Source organism: Nelumbo lutea, chromosome 3 (genome assembly GCF_056320005.1).
Source record: "Nelumbo lutea isolate HS-2025 chromosome 3, American lotus-T2T, whole genome shotgun sequence".
Taxonomy (NCBI): Eukaryota; Viridiplantae; Streptophyta; class Magnoliopsida; order Proteales; family Nelumbonaceae; genus Nelumbo; species Nelumbo lutea.
The window spans coordinates 100,481,553-100,508,577 of NC_142686.1; the positions used below are offsets into that span (position 1 = coordinate 100,481,553).

The window sequence follows — 27,025 nt, forward strand, 5'->3', positions numbered from 1 at the left end:
ACTGCACATTGGGTGATGACCATGGAGCTATTCAAAAATTTCTCCACGAATGAGATTCTATGAAGTTGGACTGAAGTAGCACAAACAGATGCACCCAAAGCAGTTGTGAGAGTGGAATGGAAGCCACCTGCATTGAACAAACTAACCCCGGAAGTACAAGCATAGGGGGTGTGATTAGAAATCATCTGGGTGTGGTGATGGCAGTCTTCTAAGGACCAATAGGTATTGGTGACTCAATACAGGCTGAATCTCTAGCTCTACATCAAGGTCTAAAGATGGCTGAGCAGATTGAAACAACAGATTTAGAAATAGGAGACTCACTACTGGTCATTTCTTGGGCTAAAAACATCACATCAGCACCTTGGAAGCTCAAATTTATCTTCAGAGAAATTGACATACTTGCAAGGAGGCTCAACTCTCAGATTGGTTGGGTCAAACAGTATGCAAATGGGATGGCGGATACCCTAGCAAAACAGGGGACAAATAGATCTACCTTGTACTGGGCAGAACTGTAGCTGCTTGTATGTGTTTGCAGACTGGGTTAATGCATTACTGCAACCTATAACTATTGTAACTGATTGTAACCTTTTCTCTGCTATTAATCAGAAATTGTTGCTGATAAAAAAATGTTTTAGGGAGCTTGAATTTGGGAAGATATCAAGGGTGTTTTCTTGTAAGCTTTAATTATGCCACTATAACTTTTATGGTTTCAATCACTTCCTCCTTAGGAGATGTATCTACAAATGACATTATGGAAATGGACTGTACAAACAAATACACAAAGAAATTGTGAGGATGGAATGGAAACCTCCAGAGCCCAACAAGCTGACGTTGAACTTTGATGGTAGCTCCTTTGGCAATCTGGGGAGGGCAGGCATAGGGGGAGTCTTTAGAAACCATTTAGGAGTAGTAGTAGTTTTGTTCTCAGGACCAATTGGCTTTGGAGATTTGATCAAGGCTGAGATAATGGCTCTTCTACAAGGCTTGAAACTAGCAGTACAACTAAGAGTTGGAGAGCTGGAAGTAGGAGATTCATTGTTGGTCATTTCTTGGGCTAAGCATATCAACTCAGTGCCCTGGAAATATAGATTTGCTTTCAGAAAAATTGATCTTCTTACAAAGAGTTTTAATTCTAAGTTTGGCTGGGTAAAAAGGATAACAAATGGGTTAGCAGATATTCTAGCAAAACAGGGTGCTGATAGATCTATTTTATTTTGGGCAAAGTTGTAATCAGTTGCAGCAAAACAGGAGCTGATAGACCTACGTATTTTGGGAAAGCTGTATTCTGATGTAAACTGGGCTACTGAGGCCTTGTTCGTTTGTAACAGTGCAGCTTACCTGGGTAAGTCCACTTACCTAGGTAAATGTTTCCTGGGTGACATTTACCTGGGTAAATGCACTTACCCATGTTTTTTAATTTTCAGGATTCCCAGGTAAATAATAAAATGACATTTCTACCCACAAAAAGTAACTTAAAATGGGTAAAGTGGTCCCATCATGTTCTATAAAAATTTCTTCCAGTTGGGAAAGTTACTTACCCACCTAGGAGATGGGTAAGTTTTACCCAGGAAAGTAAGGGTAACTTTACTGTGAGGCCCATTGCTTAATGCAAAAAGAACATGGGCAACTTTCCCATGCATATTTACCTGCAAACGAACAGGACCTGAGTGGATGAAACACTTGTAATTGTTAGGGCTATCAATGGGTTGGGTCTAGGTAGAACCAGTTCTGAACCGATTATTTAATTAGGACAAAATCACAGACAGAACCACTCGATTAATAGTCGGGTCTATCGGGTCTAGACTCAATAGAGCCGATTATACTGAAAACTATATTTGTTTATTTATTAAAATTTAAATTTTGATAATTCAATCTTGATAAAACTAGTAGAAAAATAGTAATTGTTAATAAATTAAACATTTTTAACTAATATTATCTTATTTATTATCTATCAAATTTATCATTTCAAACTTAAAATATACTATAAGAAAATTAAGAAAATGTTATACATAATAAAATAATTGGTTATGGGCCTGAATTGGTTCGGGACAGGCAAGAACTGGAACTGACCCAATTATTAATCAGGACAAAATCATGGAACCAGAACTGTTATAATTGGTTCGATCAGTTCGGGTCCATTGGGGTAGACCTGACCCATTGACAGCCCTATATCACCATTACTTTCCTTTTGGACAACTAGTGAAGAATTTGATTTTGCTTTGCAACTTCATTGCTGTTTTCTGTTATTCCATCATTCCATTCCATGCATAATTTGTTAGGTTCCGTTGATTTCTTGCCCAAGAGTTGTGAGATTGTAACCATTGCAGAAAAATAGTGGGACTCCATGGCTGTTGTTTTCATTTTTGTTTGTTGCTTGTTTTTCTTTTGTTTTCTTTGGTTCCTTGAACCTATTCTATTTTTTTCTTCAATCCTAATCCCTATCAATACATCTCTATCATTATTTTCTTGTTTACTGTAATCAGTCTAGGCCTCCATTCTCATCTTTTTGAAGTATTACTCTCCCAAGCCCCTTTATACACTTGGTTCTTACTTTTGATATCTACAGCTTCTCTTTCAATGGTTGTCCTAATTATCTTTCCTTATCTTCTTGGTTCGAATTCCAAAATCTACATCTTTCACCTCCTAATAGCATTTTATACTTTTTGGCAGATTGTTGAACAAATCTACATCTTGTAGTGAATTTACAAGGAATAATAAGATGATGTTATACTTTGAATACCCCTTTACATTCTTCATGCATAAGACACATGTTACTGGCATCTTTTTCATTCTCTCATCAAGAGTCGCTTCGAAAGTCCTACCTGAACTCTTCTGACTAAATAAGATAAGCCTATAAAACAGTAAGATACTATCATTTTTTCATTATAGATTGAGATGTTCTTCAAATTTTATGCACAAATAGATGAATAGCAGCAAATAGCATCTTTTATCCTGCATATCCATGGAGCTCAATTACATTTAGAAACCTGATCAGCATCTATCTTTAAGCAACTGAATGGAATAAAGGACTCTATAATCATATGTGCTCACCCAGTGAGATAGGTCCTATCCCTGCCAAACCAAAAATCAAAAGAAAGAAGAGAAAGCCTTTAAAAATCTTGTCTTGGGATCCTTTCTAAACAGAGAACCTCAACGTTATAGAAACTGGGGGTATCTAAACTACATAAGCCAGAAAGGACCTCCATTGATCATTAAACCAGAAAACTAAGAAGAAAAAAAGGTCCTTGGATCCCATGAGCAGCCATTTTGTGCAAATAAAAAAAAAAATACTGAAGGTTAGGACAGTATCCAGTCTACCCTTTCCAAGACCCCAGATAGCTGGGACGAACAGTGGGCAGTGGCCTTTATCTTTTTTTTTTTCTTTTTGGGGGGGTGTCAACCACAAGGATTAATATCCATCTATATAATGCTAAATCGGTATTGTATCTGTCCGGAATTCATGACAAGATGGTCAAAATTTTGTAGTGATTTTTTGGTCTTTCAAACAATTGGACTTTGACCAAGTGTATGCTATTATTTCTCGCCAGTGAAGCTTTATTTAGTCATAGTTACCCTGAAAAAAAAAAGAAACAAAACTGAAAATTATTCTTCAGTTCATTGCACCTTATGGGTTTCTATATGACATGAAATGAGGCGAGTATTATGCCCAACTCAGATAAGTTCAATAGTTTATATTTCTGGTTATCAAAGAACAATGGCACTGAATCAATCTGACTTTTAACTGTAACAGTATGGTGTGTCACCAGAAAGGTTCCAAGAGAATCCTTTACTATCCAGTTTTTTCAGGATTTTGACAACAAGCAAAGATGAAGATGGGAAGGTAATAATACTGGCCATTGGTTTGCTTTTTACTTCTGCTTATTGCTGAAAGCAGGTTTACATGTCTATTTATTATTGTTCTTCTTTGAATCCTCATTGTTGGAGATTTTCTTTTGGGTGTCAGGTCTATGTCTCAACTGTTCAAGCATACAACTACCCAGTGTCTGCATTTCAGTGGCATCCAGAGGTGGTTCTTATGATACTTTGGATATTTTTTTTGCATCCCTTACAATTGCAACTTTCCTTTGAACTCATTATTTATGGTTTTCATTATAGGATTGTGGAAATTCAATCATGTCTAACATGACTTCACAATTATCATCCGAAATACCTGACAGTAATAGCCAGCACCAATTTCCTTTGAACTCATTATTATTATTATTATTTTTTTATCAATAACAGTGCATTTTATTAAAAATTGAGAAAATAGAGAAATAAGGAGCTAAAAAAACTTAACTCCCCAATACCTCAAAGTACATTAAAGTACACCCAACTGAAACCAACTACAAAACAGCCTAAAAAATAGGGTTTCTGTTCACCCCTTGACTAGCTAAGCCATCTGCCAATGAGTTTGCACTTCTCTTTATCCATGTACATCTAACTTCCATGTCCTTACTCAGCCACTTAAATTTCCTCTTTTCATTGTTGTAGTTCTAGAGCTTGGAGTTGTCATCTTTTAACCAGTTTACTACAATTTCGGAATCACATTCTATGATCAATTTCTTAAAATGCATGTCTTTGACCCTTTGTACTCCTTCAAGAGCTCCTAATATTTCAGCCCTCTAGGAGTTTCCCTCCCCAATTGGGCCAGAATACATAGCTAACAGTAGAAACCACTGATTGTAGATTTAGTTGAATTTTGCGAAAGGAAAGGAGGAGGAAGATAAAGATTTCAGTAGTAGAGAAGAAAAGAAAGGGAAAAAAGAGTAGGAAGTCAACCAGGATTCTTGAAAAAAACAACCCTAGCTGCCAACCCCTCATTATATTTATACTTAACTTAAAGGATGAGATATTACAAGGTTGCCCTTAGTAGGGCGGCTACTAATGTAGCTGAACAGTCACAACTTAAAAACATAAACTAATGGGCCTAAATCCCAACAACTTCTTAACTAAATAGCTTAAAATAAGAATAAAAAACAACTAGGCCCAACTCAACACTCCTCCTCAAGTTGGGAGTAAATGTCACACATTCCCAACTTGCGTAGATCATGCTCCAGCTTGTTCTTTGCAACGCCTTTTGTGAGAACATCCGCGAGCTGCAGACCAGAAGCAATGTATGGAAGACAAACTTCTCCAGAAGTTACTCTTTCTCTGATAAAATGTCTATCCACTTCAATGTGCTTAGTTCGGTCATGCTGGACTGGGTTATGGGCAATGTTAATTGCTGCCTGGTTATCACAGTATAACATCATAGGTTCTTCTGCTTGTACACCCATTTTTTTTAATAGAGAACGGATCCAGAGAAGTTCTGAAACTCCATGTGCCATGGCCCTGTATTCAGCTTCAACACTTGATCTTGCCACCACTGTTTGTTTCTTACTCTTCCACGAGACAAGGTTACCCCCAAACATGAGTGCACACTCCTGAAGTTGATCTCCTGTCATCAAGGCATCCTGCCCAATCTGCATCTATATAAGCCTCTAGTTTCAACTGTCCATGATCAGTAAACAATACGCCTCTGCCCGGGTGTCCCTTCAGATAAGCAAGAATCCTGTCAACTGCCTCTCAGTGCTGGACTCGTGGAGCATGCACGTATTGACTTACCACACTTACTGCATAGGAAATGTCTGGTCTTGTCATACACAAGTATAGCAGCCGACCTGTCTTTTGAAGAAGATCCAAGACATACTTTCTTTGAGAGATAAAAATTCCATATTTTGATCTTGCAACTTCAATGCCTAGGAAGTATCTCAGTTCTCCAAGATCCTTAATTTAAAAAATCTTTATGTAGATTCCTTTTCAGACAATCAATCTCACTTTGGTCATTCCCCGTAACAACAATATCATCCACATAAACAATTAAGACTGACACCAAAGATCCCATTTGTTTCACAAACAAGGTATGATCGAATTGAGTCTGAGTGTATCCAAAAGCAATCAAGGCCTTTCTGAATCTGTCAAACCATGCTCTGGGAGATTGTTTCAAGCCATAAAGTGACTTCTTAAACCTGCATACCTTTCCCTTTTTAGTATCGCTGTAAAAGCCAGCAAGAAGATTCATATACACTTCCTCTTGCAGATCCCCATTTAGGAAAGCATTCTTCACATAAAGTTGAAACAAGGGCCAAGAGTATTGAGGCAACAAGAGAAAGAAATATCCGAACAAAGGTCATCTTTGCAACCGGTGCAAAGGTCTCTAAGTAATCAACACCATAGGTCTATGTGTACCCTTTTGCAACAAGTCTTGCCTTGTACCTTTCTATGCTTCCATTTGTCTTATATTTTACCGTGTAAACCCATCTGCATCCAACTGTCTCCTTGGCTTATAGTAGATCCACAATGTCCCATGTTTGATTCTTAATCAAAGCTGCTATCTCTTCTTGCATAGCTGTATTCCACTCAGGTTTAGAGAGAGCCTCACTAATACCCTTGGGTATAGACACTGAGTCAAGGGAGGAAAGAAAAACACGGTAGGAAGGAGGAAGTCCACTGTAGGATAAGTACTGTGAAATACAATGAGAAATACACTTTCTCTTCCCTTTTCTGAGAGTAATAGGAAGATCAAGGTTATCTGTAACAGGGTTAGTAGAATCAATGGGAACTGAAACAATAGCGGGACCAAGAGGAATACCTGAATCCATGTCAGTCGAATTCAGAGTCTCCAAGGAATCGACAGGAAGTGATATGAGTTCTGCTGCAGTGGAATCAACCTCCTTGTGAAGTCTCTGTCGTAAGTAATGCTGTGAAGCAGGACGCAAAGGAGGTGGTAAGGTAGGTGACACAAGATGGTCAAGCACAGGAGTAGACACAGGATGGTCAAGCACAGGAGTAGATGTAGGGACTAGAATTGGGAGATGAATAGATTGTTGACTCACTTCCCCAAAACACTCCCCCTGAGAAGGATTCTTTGAAAAGAAAGTATGTGGATTCAAAAAAAGTGACATCCATGGTAACATACCGGCTCCCAGAGACAGGATCATAGCAGCAATACCCTTTATGATTTTTTGTATATCCAAAGAAGACACACTTCTTTGACTTGGGATTAAGCTTTGAGCGGTGAGGACCAAGGACATGTGCAAAGCAAACACACCCAAACACCCTGAGAGGAATATGAGACATCTCCCCCTTAGGAAAAAGGAGACTAAATGGGATGTTGAATCCAAGCATACAAGAGGGCACCCTGTTAATCAGATATACTACTGTGAGAATTGCATCACCCCAAAACCGAACTGGAATTGTAGATGTGCTCATCATGCTTCTTGCAATCTCAACAATGTGTCTGTTCTTCCTTTCTGCAACACCATTATGTTGTGGACTGTAGGGACAACTGCTCTGATGGACAACACTATATTCTAACAGATATGAAGCAAGGTGTTTTTCAAAATATTCCCTGGCATTGTTTGATCTAAACACTTTTATTCTTGTTCCAAAATGTGTTAGCACCATCTGATGAAATTGCCTCACCAAGGATGGTACTTCATTGCGGGATCTCATCAGGTAAATCCAAGAGTATCATGAGAAATCATCCACAAATAAGAGAAAATATCAATAGCTTCCCATAGAAGGAACATGATAAGGTCCCCACACATCCGAATGGATAACATCAAAAGAAGAAGAACACCTTTTACTACTAGGTTTAAATGAATGTCTATGATGCTTTCCAAGTTGACAACCTTCACATTCTAGACTTGACAAACTAACAGACTCAAAAAGTTTTGGAAACAAAAGACTCGAAGAAGAAAAAGGTAAATGGCTCAAACGATTATGCCAAAGCATAATTTGACCCACAGACCCTGACTCACTATCCTTGCTGACATGATGACTCTGATGAGGAGGAAGAACATCCAAGAGGTAGATCCCATTCACTTCACGACCACTCCTAATCGTCCTCTTTGAATCCAGATCCTGCAAAATACAATGTCTAGGAGAAAAAATTACTGAGCAATTCAGGTTCTTAATTAAACTACTAATAGATAACAAATTAGTGCTAAATCTAGGAACATGAAGGACTGAGGGTAGAGAAATAGAATCACTAATCTTGATAGATCCCTTCCCAGCAATAGGAACATGGGATCCATCAGCTGTGGAGACCCTATATCTGCCAGAACAAAGCTAGTAAGAAGAAAAAATAGTAGAACTATGGGTCATGTGCTCTGAGGCTCCAGAATCTATAATCCAAGGAGGTCCCTCCTTACCTAAAGTAGAAACATAATTTGCAGTGACATGTGAACTACCTGTGTGAGCAAAGGAAGTAGAGTGGACTCCACCAGTGCCACCTGTACCTTGTTGTCCGCTTGCTGCTGAACTAGAAAGAAGATATTGTCTTGCAATATCATACTCAGGATTAAGGCCAACAAGAAATTCAAACACCCTATACTTCTCTAGATGTTTCTGATAGGTAGCTGCATCCTTAGTGGTTTCCCAAGAAAATGTCTCTAAATGGTCAATCTCCTGCCACAGGGTTTTAAGGGTTGAAAAATAAGTTGCAACAGGTCTATCCCCTTGTCTTGTAGAAATAATATGATTTTTCAACTGATAAGCCCTAGCAACATTCTCCCTCTGTGAATAGGTTTCTGCAACCCCATTCCATATTTCCTTGGCTGTATTTGCCCATAAAAAATTTTTACCTATACGGGGCAACATGGAATTGCACAACCAAGTCATCACCATATAATTCTCCTATACCCACCGGGAGTTGCTAGTTTCGGGTTTCACTTCCTCACCAGTGATATACCCTAATTTCCCACGAGCACCAATGGCCATCTTTGCAGATTGTGACCATTCTAAGTAATTTGCACCATCCAACCTAACCGTAGTAATGGTCCCAGTCCCGAAAAGGTGTCCAACACCTCCTCCCACTAGTCTCATTTCACTCCCGAGCTTATTTTCAACTCCGTGACCCTCTATGCTTCTCAAAAAATGTAAAAAAATATTTGAACTATGTAACGAGATCAAACGAAACACTTTTGGAACCAACAACACCTTTCTGGTGTCCTAGACTATCTTCCCACAAAAGATTCCTTTTCTGTGGGATGGGAGGAGAGAGAAGAGGCAGCCACTCTCTCTAGAAGCCTCCAAATCAGGCAGGACTTGAACCACCCCTTATAGAAAACTCCAATGAACCCTAAAAAATTAGGGCGCCACTTCCTAGGTCAAAATTGAAGAGTCCACCAAAAAATCCAAATTGGGCTTACCTGACAACTTCGATCAGCCTCTTAAATCACCATGCAGTCGGCCGATCTAGGGCTGCATGAGGAAACAACTCAAGGAACCTTCGGCCTGCTCTGATACCAAGTAGAAATCACTGATTGTAGATTTAGTTGAATTTCTTGTGAAAGGAAAAGGGGAGGAAGGTAAAGATTTCAATAGTAGAGAAGATAAGAATAGGAAGTCAACCAGGATTCTTGAAAAAAATAACCCTAGCCGCCAACCCCTCATTATATTTATACTTAACTTAAAGGATGAAATATTACAAGGATGCCCTTAGTAGGGCAGCTACTAATGTAGCTGAACAGTCACAACTTAAAAACATAAACTAATGGGCCTAAAGCCCAACAACTTCCTAACTAAATAGCTTAAAATAAGAATGAAAAACAACTAAGCCCAACTCAACACTAACATATTCCTTTTTTCATCTCTTATCACTCTCTCTATTCTAGAGGGCCCTGGATTGCCCAAACTACTACCATCAAAGTTTAGTTTGATAAACCCGCTTGGTGGAGGGGTCCAACAAGAACTTGAAGCTTTCTTACTTGAAATTGATTCTGCAATTTCCTTCCAATTCCTTAGCATCACATCAACTGAGAACTCAGCAAACAACTCCAAGGTTTTTAACTAATGTATTACCCTTATGTGAATAATCTCCAATATTACTTCCAAGCTTCTTTCTTTGTCTAGAAAAATCCACAAATTTCTTACACATCTCCACATAATCTTCGCTCTTTTTGTTGAGCAGTTGGGCATGGAAGTGAATAAGCTTTGCACATTCAAAGGGGGAGTCCACCTGCACCCAAACAAAGAAGTAAACCATTCCCAAATAGCTTTAACAAATTGACAAGAATTTAGTAAATGGTATCCAGACTCACCATTGGATTTACAGAGGACACACCAATGAGGAGACAAGCAACTATTGGGTCTTTTTCTTTGAAGTAACTCTCCTGTATTAGCTCTTTCCAGAAAGGCTTTTCAACAAAAACTCCCAACCTTCGGAGGTATAGGTTGACTCCACACTTCTTTAACAGGGAATGACTGTCCAACAGAAGAAGGTTGTATCAGGGCTTCGAAGAAAGAGGCACAAGTGTAGGAGCTCGAGGGAGTGAGTGTCCAAATTCTATTGTCTTCCTTTGTTGTCTCTAGGAAGATCCCTTTAAGGATGGATAATAAAGCTGAAATACAACCTAATTCTGTGTTCCTTATATCTCTTCTCAACCCCAGGTTCCAATCGAATCCAGAAGGTGAGTTAGAAGGTACAAGGAAGGAGGAAACTGGTTCATTTTTAAGGGTAGAGATAGCAAAAATATTTGGAAACTGATCTTTCAAAGGGGAATCTCCAACCCAAACATGTTCCCAGAATTTAATTAGGTTACCTGAGTGCAAATCATATCTGATCCAGGGAGAGAATACGGGTAAAGTAGCTTGAATAGCTTTCCATGGGGATGCTGTTGTAGTCCTTGCTAGAATCCCAGAGTCCCATCCATTGTCTGTCACCCCATGAATACTTCCCACTATCTTTACCCAAAGTTTTTCTTTTTCCAAAGAAAATCTCCATAGCCACTTCCCAAATAATGCTAAGTTCCTATTCCTTATGTTCCCAACTCCCAAACTGCCCTCCTTACTCCTACACACCATCTCCCACCTAACCCTATGGTCCTTCTTCTCCTCCCCTGTCTCCCAAAGAAAATCTCTCATAAGTTTTTCTAATCTGCTAGCCACCCTTACTGGAATCTTAAAGACTAACAAAAAATAGACAGGAAGGTCAGCTAATGTGGATCTAATTAAGGTGATTCTCCCTCCAAGAGACAGATAATTTTTCTTCCATTTTGCAAGTCTCTTTCAAACCTTTCCATAACTGGAACCCAAAATTCATCTCTCTTATTTTGTTTTGACCCTGTTTGGCTACTTCTTGGCTTATTTATTTTCTTTACCAGCTTCAACTAATTCATTTTAAGATGTATTACTGCCCTAACTTGTTTTGATCTCTTCTAAGATTAAAATAGTTTTCCCCAGTGGGTGGAATTTGGTAACATATGCAGGTGCTTGGGTCCTTTATTCAATTTCTTATCAGGGTATCAATATTTTGATTGCTACTTTCTAGGTATTGGTTAATGTTGGTTCATAAACAAAGTTATACTATTTATGTTGCTGAAAGTTCAAGAACACAAGTTTGCTAGTATGCATCCATAGAAACTTGGTTTGATTAGGAATTGTTGTGCTAGCAAGAAAGTGAAATAGCGTTTGTATAGATCTGGTTGTATTCTTAGAAAATCAAACTCAAGGTTCAAAGTAAAACATTGAAATTGGAAATTTTTGGACAAATTGACAAGAGGTATAGCATAAGAAAGCTGTTGAAATACTGACATTATTCTTTCAATTTGGTTTGTTAGCTAGTGTAGTTTGGTTTTGATGTTCCAAATGCTTTGAATTTTCTCTTAGACTTAGACAAATTTAGACTTGAGAAATTGACAAAATCAAAAGTGAGGAAGATAGATGAAATGCCTTTTGGAAATAGAACTATAACAAAGTGGGAGCTGTTGGATACAGCCCAAGGATGTAAAACTAAATTAGTAAATCCAATGGTTTAGGCGCACACACATCAAGATTGGTGAAAGTTTATGTTAATCTTTTCAGTATCTACTTGTGCTAATTATTGGTCATATATGATATATGGTATTCCAATCAGTCCCAGCAGCAATGCATCACTCTTTTAGGAGTAAAGGGCCTTTTCTTCTCTTTCAAACATAGTACATCTAAAAAATTTGTTGAAGTGTTGAAAATTTGGATCAATGTATCAGATAATTTATGTTACATGCAGGCATGCAGTCCATTTATTGATTGTATATTGTCTATTGTTCTTGACATTAATCTTTTCAAGAGTCAAAATATAGGATCTTTCAAGAAGTGTCTTTCCCTGATCCATATGATGTAAATGAATTTCTGATTCCTGTCTTCTTAAGAGCTCTCATTGAGTTTATAACTATATTTCATTGATTTACTGATACTTTGTAATTTGTTTCTTTAGTGAACCACAAGTAATATGGAACGGTCAACTTTGGTTCTGTCTTTCTCTGTAATTTTCTTGCCTGCTGATTCTAGTAGTGCAATTCTTGTTCACTGTACTGCCACTTTTTTTCTCTCAACGTAAGCATTGAAAAAACTGACCTTTTCTGCAGAAAAATGCATTTGAATGGGGTTTATCAATGATTCCACACACTGAAGATGCAGTTCAAGTCACCCAGCTTGTTGCCAACTCTTTTATCAGGTTGTAATTGACTCAAAACATGATATTGAGTTAGGGATCTTTCTTTTCTTTCTTTTTTTTTATAATTCTTAATGTGTAATAATTGGCAGTTCCTATTTCTTTAATGGATTGTCTGACCTGATAATGATTTGAAAATCAGCTTATCCCTTTATATGGACTGTTTGGAATCATGTTGATTTTTTTTGGAAGCTGCGCCATCACCATGTTATGTGAGGGACTGTTTGAAACCATGTTGATTTTATGTCTGTTTTTAAGATGCCAGTGATTGTGAGTAAAAAATTGGAAAGGTTGATGAGGGATTTTTTGTGGGAACCATGGAAGGAGAAAAAGGACCATAGAATTAGTTGGAAAATGTGAGCAGTAGCAAGAAGTTTGTTGGATTGGATCGAGGCAATTTACAAAAGAGGAATAGAGCTTTGTTGGGAAAGTGGGTTTGGAGGTTTCCTATGGATAAGGACAAGCTTTGGGCTAAGATAGTGATTGGCATTAATGGGCTTGCAACTGACAGTTGGGATGCTGAAGTACTGAATGGAGCTACCAGAGCCTCTCCTTGGAAGGCTATCCATGCTATCCTCCCATCTTTCCTCCCTTTTATCAGGTATGATCTTCGTTCTAGTAATTTATAAAATTTTGGGAACAGATGTGGGTGGGTAATATCTCTTTGAAAGAAAATTTCCCCCTTGTCAGGATATAAAGGTAAACCTGTGTCCTCGTTCTTGGTTCCTTCAAGCTCAAGGAATGGTGTTGATTGGGATTGGAGTTTGAGGAGGGGTGTGAGGGATTTGGAAATTGATGATGTTTTGGACTTGATTCATATCCTTAATGGGGTTTACTTGGATTCCTCTAAACCTGATAGTTGTAGTTGGACCCCATCCTCCTCTGGTGTTTTTTCCAGTGCTTTTTTCTTCAAGGTCCTGATTCAACCTTTTAACTCTTTGGGGATACCTTTCCTGGTGAAGGAGGTTTGGGGTAATCCCATCCCTCTAAGAGTTGGAGGTGCTTGTTGGGAAGTCTTCCTAGAAAGAATTAATACTTGTGATTTACTCCAAAGGAAAAGGACTAATTGGTGCTTATCCCCACACTGGTGTGTTATGTGTAAGGCTAGTGGAGAAGCTTGCTTTCAATTATTGATCTCCTGCCCTTCTGTAGCTTGTATTTGGGAATGGTTTTTCTTGTTGTTTGGGTGTAGGTGGTCTCCCCTGGCTAATGTGCAAAGCTTATTTGCTTCTACCAAAAAAAGGGGACGAATGTTATGGAGATGGGTAAGGGCAGTTATGTGCTGGACTATATGGGAAGAAAGAAATGCAAGTGGCTAGTTCTGAAGATGTTTGCTGATTTCTCAACAGGTGACATCATGAACAAATGGAAGGAAGTGGCTAGTTCTGATTGCCACTAACCCAACATAAGCCCTACTTGGTCTCCTCCAATGGTCACATCAAGTTGAACTTTGATGGGAGTAGTGCAAGGAACCCAGGCCCATCTGGTATTGGAGGGGTGTTTAGGGACAGTGAAAGCAAGATCATTGATCTATATTCAGGCCCAATTGGAATGGGTGATTCCCGAAGGGCTGAGGTTATGGCTGTCATGGAAGGATCGCAAAAGGCAAAAGATCTGAATGTGAGAAAACTGATTGTAGAAGGTGATTCAAAGTTGGTATTGGAGTGGTTGCAAAAGGAAGAAAAAGGTTTCTGGACTTTCAATAACAAAAAAAAAAAGAGATTCAAGTGGATGACTCAAGATATAGAAGTGCAGTCCAGTTGGGTTAAAAGGGCAGCAAATGGTCTTGCTGATGTCTTAGCAAAACAAGGGGTGGGGAGGAACCAGTTGTTTTGGGCTCAATTGTAACAGTTTTTTTTTTTTTTTTTGTACATGGAGAGTTAAGAAAGTTTACTTCTCCCTATCTTGTAATTTTTAAAATAGTTCTAATGAAATTCTGTTATTGATCTAAAAAAAAGTTTAATGAGTCTTAAAGCTTAAGGCAGCATGATAGGCCCTCAGCTGTCCACTCAGGCCCATCCCAGGAGATCCAAACCCAAGACACTCAGCGATCAGGCCATGCATGAGAGAAGCCCCTGATATGTGACTCCTCCATTGAGGTTCATCTACACGATAAGGCCACGTCCCTCCAGTTAGTTACCCATCGTAGTCGTAACCATGTGCAGGAGAGAGAGAGAGAGAGAGGAGAGTATAAATAATTGTAATCTGATCTAATCGGCATGAGAAGTAAAACCCCTACTATTCTCCTCCCTTCTTCTTCTTCTCCCCTTCTCTTTTTCTCCCTACTACTCTGTTTTAGGAGGGTGAGCTTCCTCGAACCAGCTCAGAGTTTCAAATTTTTGAAGTGAATCTATCAATTGGTATCAGAGCCTAGCTCCACGATGACCAACATAAGATCAACTACGGTGGATGAATGGATCGATTGTATTGAAGTGGAAGTTCATAGAACCACATCAGAACTAAGAGACACCAAGGAGACTCTATCTGCCTTGGTGGGATAGTTCGAGTGAATGTCGACTCCAATGGTGAGGGACCCAGAAGCTGAAGGATCCAATAGCAGTGCTGGAAGACGTGGAGGGATCTCCCCAGACAAGTGATGAAAATCATCTTCCCAATTTACTCAAGTGATGATCCGATACCCTGGATTTATCGAGCTGAACGCTATTTTGAATATCTTGAGACCTCGACACATCAGCGGGTGCCCATTGCCTCCATCCATCTAGACGGGGAGGCCATTATGTGGTGCCAATGGTACCGGAAAACCCACCCCTAGACTACATGGATGGATTTCACAGAAGCCTTACGTGTAAGGTTCAGACCATTTGGGTATGAAAATTTTGATGAGTCACTATCTGGAGTCAAGCAAATTGGTAGCCAATGGTACCGGAAAACCCACCCCTAGACTACATTGATGGATTTCACAGAAGCCTTATGTGTAAGGTTCAGACCATTTGGGTATGAAAATTTTGATGAATCACTATCTGGAGTCAAACAAACTGGTAGCGTACATGAATATCAGACAGAGTTTGAGAGGTTAGCTACCCATGTGCATGGTTGACCTAAAACTGCTCTGGTTGGTTGTTTTATCGGGGGATTACGGGAAGGCATAAGGATTGAAGTGAAATCACTACAACCTTCAACCCTTATCGCTGCTATTGGATTAGCTAAACTCCAAGAAGACTGGCTGAACCGATTAAGGAAGACCACTAGACCTGTTGGGCCCACGATTGGACCTCTTTTACGTAATCCACCCAACTGGATAGATTCCACCCTAGGACCATTACTTCCCACTCCTAACACTAAACCCGAAGTCCCAACACCTAAGAATCCTGGAACCATGATCGTACCCTACAAGAAGTTAACTTGGACTGAGATGCAGGCCCGTTGTGAGAAGGGGCTATGTTACAACTGTGACAAAAAAATTTCCCCGGGGCATTGGTGCAAGACCCCTCACCTCTACCTATTGCAAGTTAAAGAGGAGGATGCCATCAGTGAAGGGGAACCGGAAGTTGGACCCATCCAGACAGGCCTATTGCAAGTTCCGTGTCCACCCAGACGATGTAACTAAGACTGCCTTTCGGACATCAGATGGACACTACAAGTTTGTAGTTATGCCATTTCGTCTAACGCTCCCTCCACTTTCCAACGGCTCATGAATGAAGTATTCAAACCCTTCCTAAACGTTTTATACTTGTCTTCTTTGATGACATTCTTATTTACAGTCCAACTTGGGCCTCACACATGGAGCATCTATGTTGCACTCTGGACCTACTTAGGCAGCACTTGTTGTTTGCCAACCCCACTAAATGCTCGTTTGGGCAGACCTAGGTTAATTATCTCGGACACATAATATCTGGTGGCAAGGTCTGCATTGATCCCGACAAAGTTTCCAGCATGGTGAACTGGCCTAGGCCCATGAACCAGAGGTCCCTCAGAGGGTTCCTTGGGTTGACGTTGACCGGTTATTACCGGTGTTTCATAGCAGGTTATGTCATGTTGGTTGCACCTCTCACCAAGTTATTAAAGAAACAGGCTTTTGAGTAGGATGAAGCAGCTGAACAGGCATTCCAATCTCTCAAGAGGGCAATCACAACACCACCCACCTTGGCTCTCTCAGATTTCATTAAAGAATTTGTAGTTGAAACTGGTGCTTTCGGGAGGGGAATTGGACAGTTCTAATGCAGAATGGACAACCCTTGGCTTTCTACAGTTGAGCTCCGTCAGCCCAGGCCCAAGCGAAGTCCACATATGAGAAAAAGTTGATGGCGATTACACTACCAGTACACAAGTGGAGGGCATATTTTCTGGGTTGGATATTCACAGTGCGAACAGATCACCAAAGTATTAAACATTTATTGGAGCAAAGGATTCTAAGCCCAGAACAACAGAAGTGGACCTACAAGTTGTTGGGCTATGATTTCCAGATTGATACAAACCTGGGCCTTCCAATACCGTCGCAGACGCGCTATCCAGGGTAGAAGTGTTCCAGCTTATGGGCCTGTCCAAGCCCAGTTATCCATTATCTGAGTTCATCCAACAGGAGCCGCAATCTGATCCAGAACTCAGCCAGATCCGAGCTCAATGGCTCCAGGACCCAACTGCAGTTCCCGGTTACTCCATAACAGGGACTACACTCTTTTATAGGGGTTGTGTGGTGGTGGCAAATAAATCAGATTATCAGAGAGAGTTGCTTAAACTTTTCCACAACTCAGTCGTGGGAGGGCATTCTGGGTTTCTCAGAACCTATAAGAGGGTAGCAAGCCATTATAACTGTAAGGGGATGAAGCGTATGATTCAGGATTATGTGGCCCGTTGTGATGTATGTCAGCAACACAAGTATAGCACCCAATCTTGACCGACAAGGATCCCCTCTTCATGAGCAGATTCTGGGAATCTTATTTCTCAGCCCAAGGGGTGCACATGCTACACACATCCAACTACCACCCCTAGACTGATGGTCAGTCTGAGGTGGTCAACCGGTGCCTCGAAACATATTTGCGTTGCTTCATTGGAGAGAAGCCCAAACAGTGGGCCTACTGGCTGCCTTGGGCTGAATATTGGTATAACACCACATTATCAGGCTTCGGCAGGAACCACTCCGTTTAAGATAGTATATGGGAGAGATCCTCCAGCAGTACTGCCTTGTGAAAAAGGGACTTCTACCGTGGCTGAATTTGAAAGCCAACTGTTGACCAGAGATGAAATATTGAGATCTCTTAAGTTGCACCTACAGAGAGCACACCAGCGCATGAAGTTGGCTTATGACCACAAACACCGGGAGCTTGAATTTACAGTTGGGGACTAGTTTATTTGAAGGTCCAGCCATATCGGCAAGCTTCACTGGCTTGGTGAGCTTGGCAGAAGTTAGCCCCCAGGTATTTTGGACCATTCATGGTGATTGAATGAGTGGGACAGGTGGCTTACAAATTGGAGTTTCCCTCTTCCTCGAAATTACACCCGGTCTTCCATGTTAGTATGTTGAAGCCATGCCTGGCTCCTACAACTAAAGTCAGCCCGATCTTCCCTCAATTCACAGATGATGGGGACATACTGATCGAACCACAACAAATCATAAATATAAGGTGGGTCAAGATGGGCAAGAAGTTACGCAAGCAAGCCTTAGTCATGTGGAAAAATTTGCCACCGGAGGATGCCACTTGGGAAGACTGGCAAATTACAAGATCAGTATCCCCACATCAACCTTGAGGACAAGGTGTTTCTTGAAGAGGGTGGTACTGATAGGCCCTTAGCTGTCCACTTAGGCCCATCCCAGGAGATCCAGGCCCAAGACACTCAGCGATTAGGCCATGCACGAGAGAAGCCCTTAAATCACCAATGTGACTCCTCCACTGAGGTTCATCTACGTGAGAAGGCCACGTCCCTCCAGTTACCCATCGCAGTCATAACCATGTGCAGGAGGGGGAGAGAGAGAGAGAGAGAGAGAGAGTGATGAGTTATCGCTCACCTCGGAAGCCCCTTTGAGGGTGGCTTAACCTCCTGAAACAAAAGATGGGAGGGAAAGGGGAAAGGTAGGAAGAAAATGACTCAGAGAGAGATGAAAGGGATATTCATTCATGCCACTTGTTACATGGTCAGGGCCTTATATAGCTGGCCTACATGTATGCAATCATGGAGAGAATATCTTCTGGTGGCAGTGTAACTAACTCTGGGAGGCTCTGCCGTGTGTCACGCTAGCCTCTTTATCTTCTAGTGAAATGCTGCTCGGTGGTGGCCTGCTCCACTCCTATAGTTTGGTTCGGAGGGAGTGTTTGGGTCCCAGCAATTCCTCCCCCCTTAGCATTGACCTTGCCCTCATGGTCTAGGTTTGGAAACCTCTCATTCAGCCTAAGATAAGGTTCCCAAGTGGCATCATCTGGAGGAAGCCCAGCCCATTCTACCTTGGCTTCTGGCGCAACCTGACCACCTCGTCGAACCCAACGGAAATCCACAATTCTGATAGGCTCTGTGTCAATGTCCCCTTCTTCAGTGAATTGGGGTAAGTTGGGTGAGACGTGTATGATTTCCCACCGCCTTCTTAATAAGTGAGATGTGAAACACTGGATGAAGCTTTGAGGTTGCAGGGAGGTCCAACCGATAAGCAACAAGGTCCACTCTCTCCAAAACCTTATAAGTCCCATAATACCTGGGCGCTAGCTTGTGCCAAGCCCATCTTACTACTGAGATCTGGGGGTAAGGTTTGAGCTTAAGGTAAACGAAGTGGCTGACTTGAAATTCTAACAGGCGGTGGTGAGTGTCATAGCGGCCTTCATTCGCTGTTGGGCTTTTGTCAAGTTGGACTTAAGCAATCTAAGAATCTCGTCTCTCGCAAGTAGACGGGTCTCTACTTCTGCCACCTTGGATGACCCATATTCATAAGGTAATATGGGAGGAGGTTCTCTGCCATAAAGAGCTTTGGAGGGTGTCATTTCAGCAGCCGACTGATAAGTCGAATTGTACTAGTATTCTGCCCACGGAAGCCAATGAGCCCATTATCGAGGCTTTTTCCCTATGAAACATCTAAGGTAGGCTTCCAAGCAACGATTAAGAACTTCAGTCTGCCCATCAGTCTGCGGGTGATAACTCGTGGAGGGGTGCAGTTGGGTTCCTTGCAACCAAAAATATTCCTTCCAAAATGAACTCAAGAAAGTAGGGTCCCGATCTGAGACAATGGATCTTGGGGTTCCATGCAGCTTGGCGACGTCCCGGATGAAGATGTCAGCCACCATTGCTGTAGTGTAAGGGTGAGGTAATGCAGAGAAATGGCTGTACTTGGTGAGACGGTCAACCATTACCATGATAACCTCCTTTCTTGTAGAATGAGGAAGACCCGTGATGAAGTCCATGGAAAGGTCTTCCCACACTTGATCTGGAATCTTGAGAGGTTGTAGAAGGCCAGTGGGAGACTGTGACGAGTATTTCTGTTGTTGGCTGGTTTGGTATTTGGATACATATTGTAATACATCATTACACGTTCTTACCCAATGATAGTGGTTGTTGAGCCTCTTTAGGGTCCATAGCACCCCTGAGTGCCCTCCCAAGGCGGAGTCATGAAACAACCTTAGTAGTTCAGCTTTGTGGGCCGAATTCTGGGCAACAACAAACTGACCCCTAAAGAAAAGATCAGGCCTCACAACTTGGTAACCAACAACTTGTGAAGGGTCTCGCCTCCACTTATCTCTAATGACCTACAATTGCAGATCAGACCTGGCTTCTTGTCGTATATCTTTAAACGAAGGGAAGCTTGGCTGAGAGCAGGTCAGATGGGCTAACTCTTCTACTCGTGACAAGGCATCGACTACTCTGCTTGCGGGCCCCGACTTATATTCTATGAGGTAGTCAAAGCCTATAAGTTTACTAAGCCATTTTTGCTGCTTCAGGGTGTGGACCCTTTGCTCTACTATGTACTTCAATTTTCGTTGGTCTGTCCTAATAACAAATTGCTGTGCCAATAGGTATGCACACCACTTTTGCACTGCCATTACCACAACCATCATTTCTTTTACATAAGTGGACTGACTTTGGTGAGCTGCTGAGAGAGCCTTGCTGAAATAAGCAATGGGATGGCCTTTTTGCATCAAGATGGCCCCTACTCCTACACCCGACGCATCACATTCTATTTCAAAGGGGCTGAGAGAAGTCTGGAAGAGTGAGGACTAGAGGGCTGGAAACTGTTGTCTTCAAGTCTTCAAAAGCCCGTTGGGCTTTATCAGTCCAACTGAAGGAATACTTCTTTAATAGACACGTTAGAGGGGCGGAGGGGGCGTTTGTGAGGGCCTGAAACGGCTTGAAGATGTGTGTCCCAATCCCTACTATACACTAGAATATCATTGAAAAACACCAGAATAAATCGCCTTAGAAATGGCCTGAAGATGTCATTCATGAGGGCATGAAAGGTGGAGGGGGCATTTTTGAGTCCAAAAGGCATAACCAAAAACTCACAATGGCCATCATGGGTCCTAAAGGCCGTCTTGTGGATGTCAACCTGGTGGACCCGAATCTAATGATATCTAGACCGCAGGTCTAATTTGGAGAACACTTGTGCCTCTCCTAACTCATCTAGTAGTTCGTCAATGAGGGGTATAGGAAACTTGTCCTTCACAGTAATCTGATTCAAGGCCCGGTAATCTATGCAAAAGCGCCAACTACCATTCTTCTTTACTAAGAGTACAGGAGATGAAAAAGGGCTGGTGCTGGTCTGTATATGCCCTTTTTCCAATAGTTCTCTCACTGCCTTCTCAATTTCCAGCTTCTGAAAGTAAGGGTATCTATATGGCCTCACATTAGCCGGATTAGAACCGGGTAAGAGAGGTATCTGATGATCATGTGCCTGGGGTGGAGGTAATTGGTTCAGCTCCTTGAATACATCGCCAAACTGATTGAGTATCGATCATAAAGCCTTGTGTTGGGATTCTGTGGGGTGAACACAACCCTAGTTGTCTAGAATTGGGATTGTGGGCCGAATGCCTAAGTGCATAAATATGGGTTGGTTAGCATCCTTGGAGGCCCATATCATGGAGGCTAAAGTGTCACTTTGTGGACTAGGGGGGCGCACCCCTTGTAAATGGCAAGACTGGCCATCCTGGTGAAAATCCATTGTCATTTTGGCCCAATCACATAGAGCAGGGCCTAGGCCATGCAACCAATGAACCCCCAAAATAATATCAGCCCCCGAGAAATCCAATGGGTGGAGATCCACCACAAAATTATGGTCCTGTATGAGGATTTTTTCCTTCTTACATACACCATTACACGACATCTGACTCCCATTAGCCACATGGATTGAAAAAAGAGGAGTGGGTTGTATGATCATACCTAGCTGCTCAACCAAACGACAAGTGATGAAATTCAGGGTAGAGCTACTGTCAATCAAAATCATCATGATCCGGCCCACCAATCTTCCCTCTACGCACATGGACTGAAGAGAGTTGAGGCCCATTAGGGCGTGTAAGGAGATCTCGGCCCCGTCAGGTTCTGGTCCATCTGGAATCAGTTCGCAGTCATTTAAGTGCTTTGGGTCTGTCTCTTCTGGCTTTTCCTATTGTCTATAGGAGAAACACCCGCTGGACCCGGCATTTATGGCCCGGTCCAAACTTATCATCACAGTTATAACAAAGGCCTTTCTCGCGTCGGGCTTGCATCTCAGCCCATGAGAGACGTTTGAAGGGTATAGTGGGCCGTGGCAATATGGGCTTCTGATGATCCCCAACTGGTTTCATGGGTTGCTGATCGACCCGTGGAGGAGTCCTCAAATTCGGGTAGGTCGGTTTGCTAGCTCTACGAAGGTTGTCGATTCTTTCTTCTTGCAGGCGAGCCAATCCCACCGCAGCCATGATAGTCGTCGGACAGAGAGCCCTCACCTCCAGGCGGATATCCTCTCTGAGACCTCCCACAAAACATCCTCCTAAGGCTTTCTCCGACCAGCCGTGTACCCTGGTCGCCATCCGCTCGAACCTGAGCTGGTACTCTACTACCGTTCCAGTCTGCTTCAACCAAGTGATCAGCTCATTGTAGTCCATAAACGTCATCGGCCCAAAGCGAATGCACAAAGCTTCGGTGAACTTCGCCCAAGTTACCTGGGGATGATTCCGGCGATACCACTGGAGCCATAGAATCGCGTCTCCTTCTAGATGAATGGAGGCGATGGAGACACGGTGGTGTGCGGGAGTTTTGTGGTATTTGAAATATCTTTTTGCTCGGAAGATCCAAGGAATGGTATATCTCCACTGGAATAGTTGGGAAAGATGATCTTAGTGACTTTTCCGGTGGGGTAATCCCCTATTCTTTGGCTACCGGAAGCAGAGGCTTCCGCTCTTGCTAGGTGACTGGTCTCGTTGAACTGTTGTTGAGAGACGAAGCTGGAGACGACCACTTTGAGTTCCCTGAGTTCGTTCAACACCTGGTGAAATCCAACCTCAAGCTGGTCGCCCCTTTCATCCACGGTAGTGGAACGTGTCTGTGGCATCGTGAAGCCTGGGATTTGGATAGCCTGGCTCTGATACCAATCTGATGAGTTACCGCTCACCTCAGAAGCCCCTTGAAGGGTGGCTTAACCTCCTGAAACAGAAGATGGGAGGGAAAGGGGAAAGGTAGGAAGAAAATGACTCAGAGAGAGAGAGAGATGAAAGGGATATTCATTCACGCCACTTATTACATGGTCAGGGCCTTATATAGCTGGCCTACATGTATGCAATCATGGAGAGAATATCTTCTGGTGGCAGTGTAACTAACTCTGGGAGGCTCTGCTGTGTGTCACGCTAGCGCCTCTGTCTTCTAGTGAAATGCTGCTCGGTGGTGGCCTGCTCCACTCCTATAATTGGGTTCGGAGGGAGTGTTTGGGTCCCAACAAAGAGAGAGAGTATAAATAATTGTAATCTGATCTAATTGGCATGAGAAATTAAACCCTACTACTCTCCTTCCTTCTCCTTCCTGTCCCCTTCTTTTTTTCTCCCTACTCCTGCCCTGTTTCAGGAGGGTGAGCTCCCTCGAACCAGCTCAGAGTTTCAGATTTTAGAAGTGAATCTATCACAGCACAAGGTAGGTGCCTGTCTGAAGTGGGAAGCAACTTGTTAACAAAATCAAAAGAAAACATATAAATCTATGCAAATCTATATTCTAAAAGAAATAAAATTTTTTAAAAAGACTATTAGCTCAATTGGTTAGAATATCATGTTAATAACATTTATGGGAAGGTTGCACCTTGTACATTCAAGTCTTACATAAGCTAAACTGTTTAAACTCTAAAGCTCATAGATATAGCCTGTATTATAGTAAATTACCTATTTAACATCAAGTTCTAGTTAATTTATCAAAACATGACAACATGCTAGGTGAGGTGCAACTGGGTTTAGGTTAGTTTTTTATTTTTTTTTGGTAAAATGGGTTTAGGTTAGTTACACCCTACAAAATGAACCTCCCTGTGAGGCATGCCTTTTACAACATTGTAAACCTTAATGCTCAAGGCACAATAAGAAAACTTGGCTCTCACCTTGTAAAAATTGTGATACCCCATATTATAAATATTGCTAAACTTATAGCTCCTTCAAGAGTTGCTTATGAGTGGAATCATTTTATCCAAGTTTTGCATGGCATTTGATTCATTTCTGGTTGCCAAAGAAATTGGAAATGGGTTTATTTCCTTGAATTCCAGATTTGAGAAATGAGTCATTCCAATATTTTATTACAAATCAGGAATGTCTATTTCTTTTATGGTTAACTTGTGCATAGAAATGTATAGGTTAATCACAAGAGAAGAATCTCTTCATTTCGTGTGGCTACTGAACTGGCTATGAATAATTTCAGAAAGTAGGAAAATTGGATTTTCTCATGACTGGTCACAGTATTGGATCATGAAAAACCTGCATAGATATGGTTGCTTTTTGAGTTTTGATAATGGAGGACTCGGTTCTTATTTAAAACAAAGCATTGATAACCCATATATTTTGTATTCTTTCAAAAATCCAAATTCATGTATGCCTGCCAAGGAAAGTAGCTGGACCTGGGAATAAGTTTCTTTTTACAAGTCTAGCTTTCCTTCAAACCTTTAGTGTACTGATCTTTTCTTTGTTATCATGATACAGTGAGGCTAGAAAGTCCTCAAACAGGCCTCCTGCTCGCAAAGTGCTGGACAATCTGATTTATAATTACAGTCCCACTTATTGTGGGAAGGCTGGGTAAGTTTGGAATGTCATTGAGATAATATGTGCCTTTGGGTGTTTTATGCATAGTCTGAACATTTTTTTCCTGGCTGCAGGCGGGGGTACGACGAGGTTTACATTTTCTCTTGATCTTCAAGCCTAAATTCTGTTGTCCAATTATATATCTTGTTAAATGCATGTAACTAGTATCCAGGAATGGCATTTGCTATTTGAATGTAAAATCCATTATGAAATGTTAACAAAATTGCACCGGTCACCTTGTGATTCTGAAACCCTCGTCAGCCCCAAGAAATTGCTTAAATTTGGATAAACTTTCAACAATAAAAATCTGAGGGGCCTTATTTCCAATCTTGCCTGGTTGACACTGGATTTAGTAGGCACACACCCTTGTGTGGCTGGGAATGAGCCGTCTCAGAAATTTGCTTTGAATCATTTAAAGAGTAGGCTGGGTGTATTTATGGGGTGTGTCAGAAAATTTTATGAGAAACGAAGTTTCTCTGTGTTACACCCAAGGTTCAAAGTATCGGAAACGTCAAGTGTATCGAAAAGGTAAATTTAAGAGACGTATCAGGATGTCTTGGATACGCATGTATATCGGAGAAAAATTAAGACATGCATAGATACGTTTAAAAACACTATAAATACTTTAAACTAATATATTTTAATGGTTTTTGAAGAAGTATATTATAGTTAATTATAATTTTATTAAAAATCCTATTCTTAATTATAAATTATAATTCTTAAGTTTTAGTGTTTGATGGGATGAGAAGAACCTCTCTTATTCAACTATAAAACATGCATTGGCACAATTATATTTTATATGAAAATATAATTAATAATTATTTATTATTTAAATAATTATTATTTATTATTCACATTCAAAAATTATAAAAAATAAATAAACATTATATAATATATTAAAAAATAGTTATTAAAGAAGAAATTTTAATTGCTTTGTAGATATGATAGATCATCCATAGAATTATAATATATATTCAATCACTATGATCAAATAATACAATATAATTATTTATTTATTTATTTTTTATTTTAAAATATAAAAATAAAAAAGTTACTTATTAAAGAAGAAATTTCAATTAGTTTATGGATATGATAGATCATCCATAAAATTATAATATATCAATTGTTGTTATTGAATGATAAAATATATTTAATTATTATTTATTTTTTTAATTCTAAAAATATAAAAAATAAAAAAAGTATTAAAGAAAAAAATTTCAATTGCTCTATGGATATGTTGATATGATAGATAAATCTATAGATCTAAAACATATTTCTTTTTAGGCAGAGAAAAATTATATTTTCAAATTTTTTTAGTTTATATTTTTCTCAAATATCATAATGAAATTTTCATAAATTTATTGATAACACAAAAAAAAAATTGTGATTTTGAATGTAAGAAATGTAGACCATCATAAATTTAAACATTCAAGAAAAAAAGAAATTAGAAGATATTATAAAAAATTGAAAAATTTTACCTGTTTTTGCCATATTTTTTTAAAATTCGAAAAATCTTTAAAAAATTAACGATTCATACTTGTTTCTTACAAACTTTTGCAAATTTAGCACTCTAGGAATAAATCTTGGAGTTTTAGAATCATTTAAGGGTGAAAGAAGGCTAATTTCGGGGAAAAGAAGATGCTTTCCCCTTTTAATTTTTTTTTTTTTTTGGTTTTTGGCCATATTTTTTTTTTGTCAATATGCTACTGATACACCCTCGATACGGGTTTGGTACGCATGAAAGAAAGACGAAATGTTCAATTTCAATGTGTATCCTGTATCTATTTTTTAAATATACAATATGATACGCCCCGTATTGGGTATATTGTATCGAAATATTAAACCTTGGTTGCACCGCGGTCGAGAGGGCCAAGGAAGTTCCTATGACTCAAGTTTGAAAAGGGTACAAATACAAATATGGCTGAGTTTAGAAAGAGTATAAATGCAAATATGTACTGTGCAAATAATGCAAAATATAAGGTTTTACACTCTACACATTTGCATTTGTACTCCTTCCAAACTGAGCCTGTGTGGAGTACAAATACAAATGTATAGGTTTCCATATGATTGCATCTCTATTGAATGAGACTATGAGAGTTGAATCAGATGCATTTGCCATTGTTGTTGTCACGAGGGGAGGCATGATATATTGATGGGATGCTAATTTAAAGGATCCATCATCTATCATGATTTAATTTGTAAAATAAAAGTTTTTTTTAATGTAAACCACATATAGTAAAAGGTTGAAGAAGTATATTACATAACCAGGTGCATTATATGCTAAGATAGTAGTAGGCAATTGGGTTGGGTGGGTCGGGTTTGGGTTGGGTCAAGACACTTTGGGTTGATTTCAGATCAGGTTGAATTTCTAGTT

The 27,025-nt window shown here is 40.3% G+C and overlaps 1 protein-coding gene across 4 annotated transcripts in view; it reads left to right on the plus strand.

Annotated features, from left to right (window-relative positions):
• The window catches only part of LOC148867161 (gamma-glutamyl hydrolase 2-like), a 63,093-nt gene extending 38,115 nt beyond the window's left edge, over nt 1–24,978 (plus strand). For 2 of the 4 annotated variants that reach the window (XR_016109966.1, XR_016109965.1), the window contains exons 6-11: nt 3,752–3,841; nt 3,965–4,027; nt 12,239–12,286; nt 12,390–12,478; nt 24,553–24,645; nt 24,726–24,978. Coding sequence is in view for 2 of the 4 variants with exons in the window: in XM_088978402.1 (XP_088834528.1) it covers nt 3,752–3,841; nt 3,965–4,027; nt 12,390–12,478; nt 24,553–24,645; nt 24,726–24,759 (369 nt within the window). In the remaining 2 variants the exon portion in view is untranslated. The remainder of the gene's footprint in view (nt 1–3,751; nt 3,842–3,964; nt 4,028–12,238; nt 12,287–12,389; nt 12,479–24,552; nt 24,646–24,725) is intronic. The other 2 variants (XM_088978402.1, XM_088978401.1) reach the window with 1 other exon arrangement.
• The last annotated feature ends 2,047 nt before the right edge of the window (nt 24,979–27,025 follow it).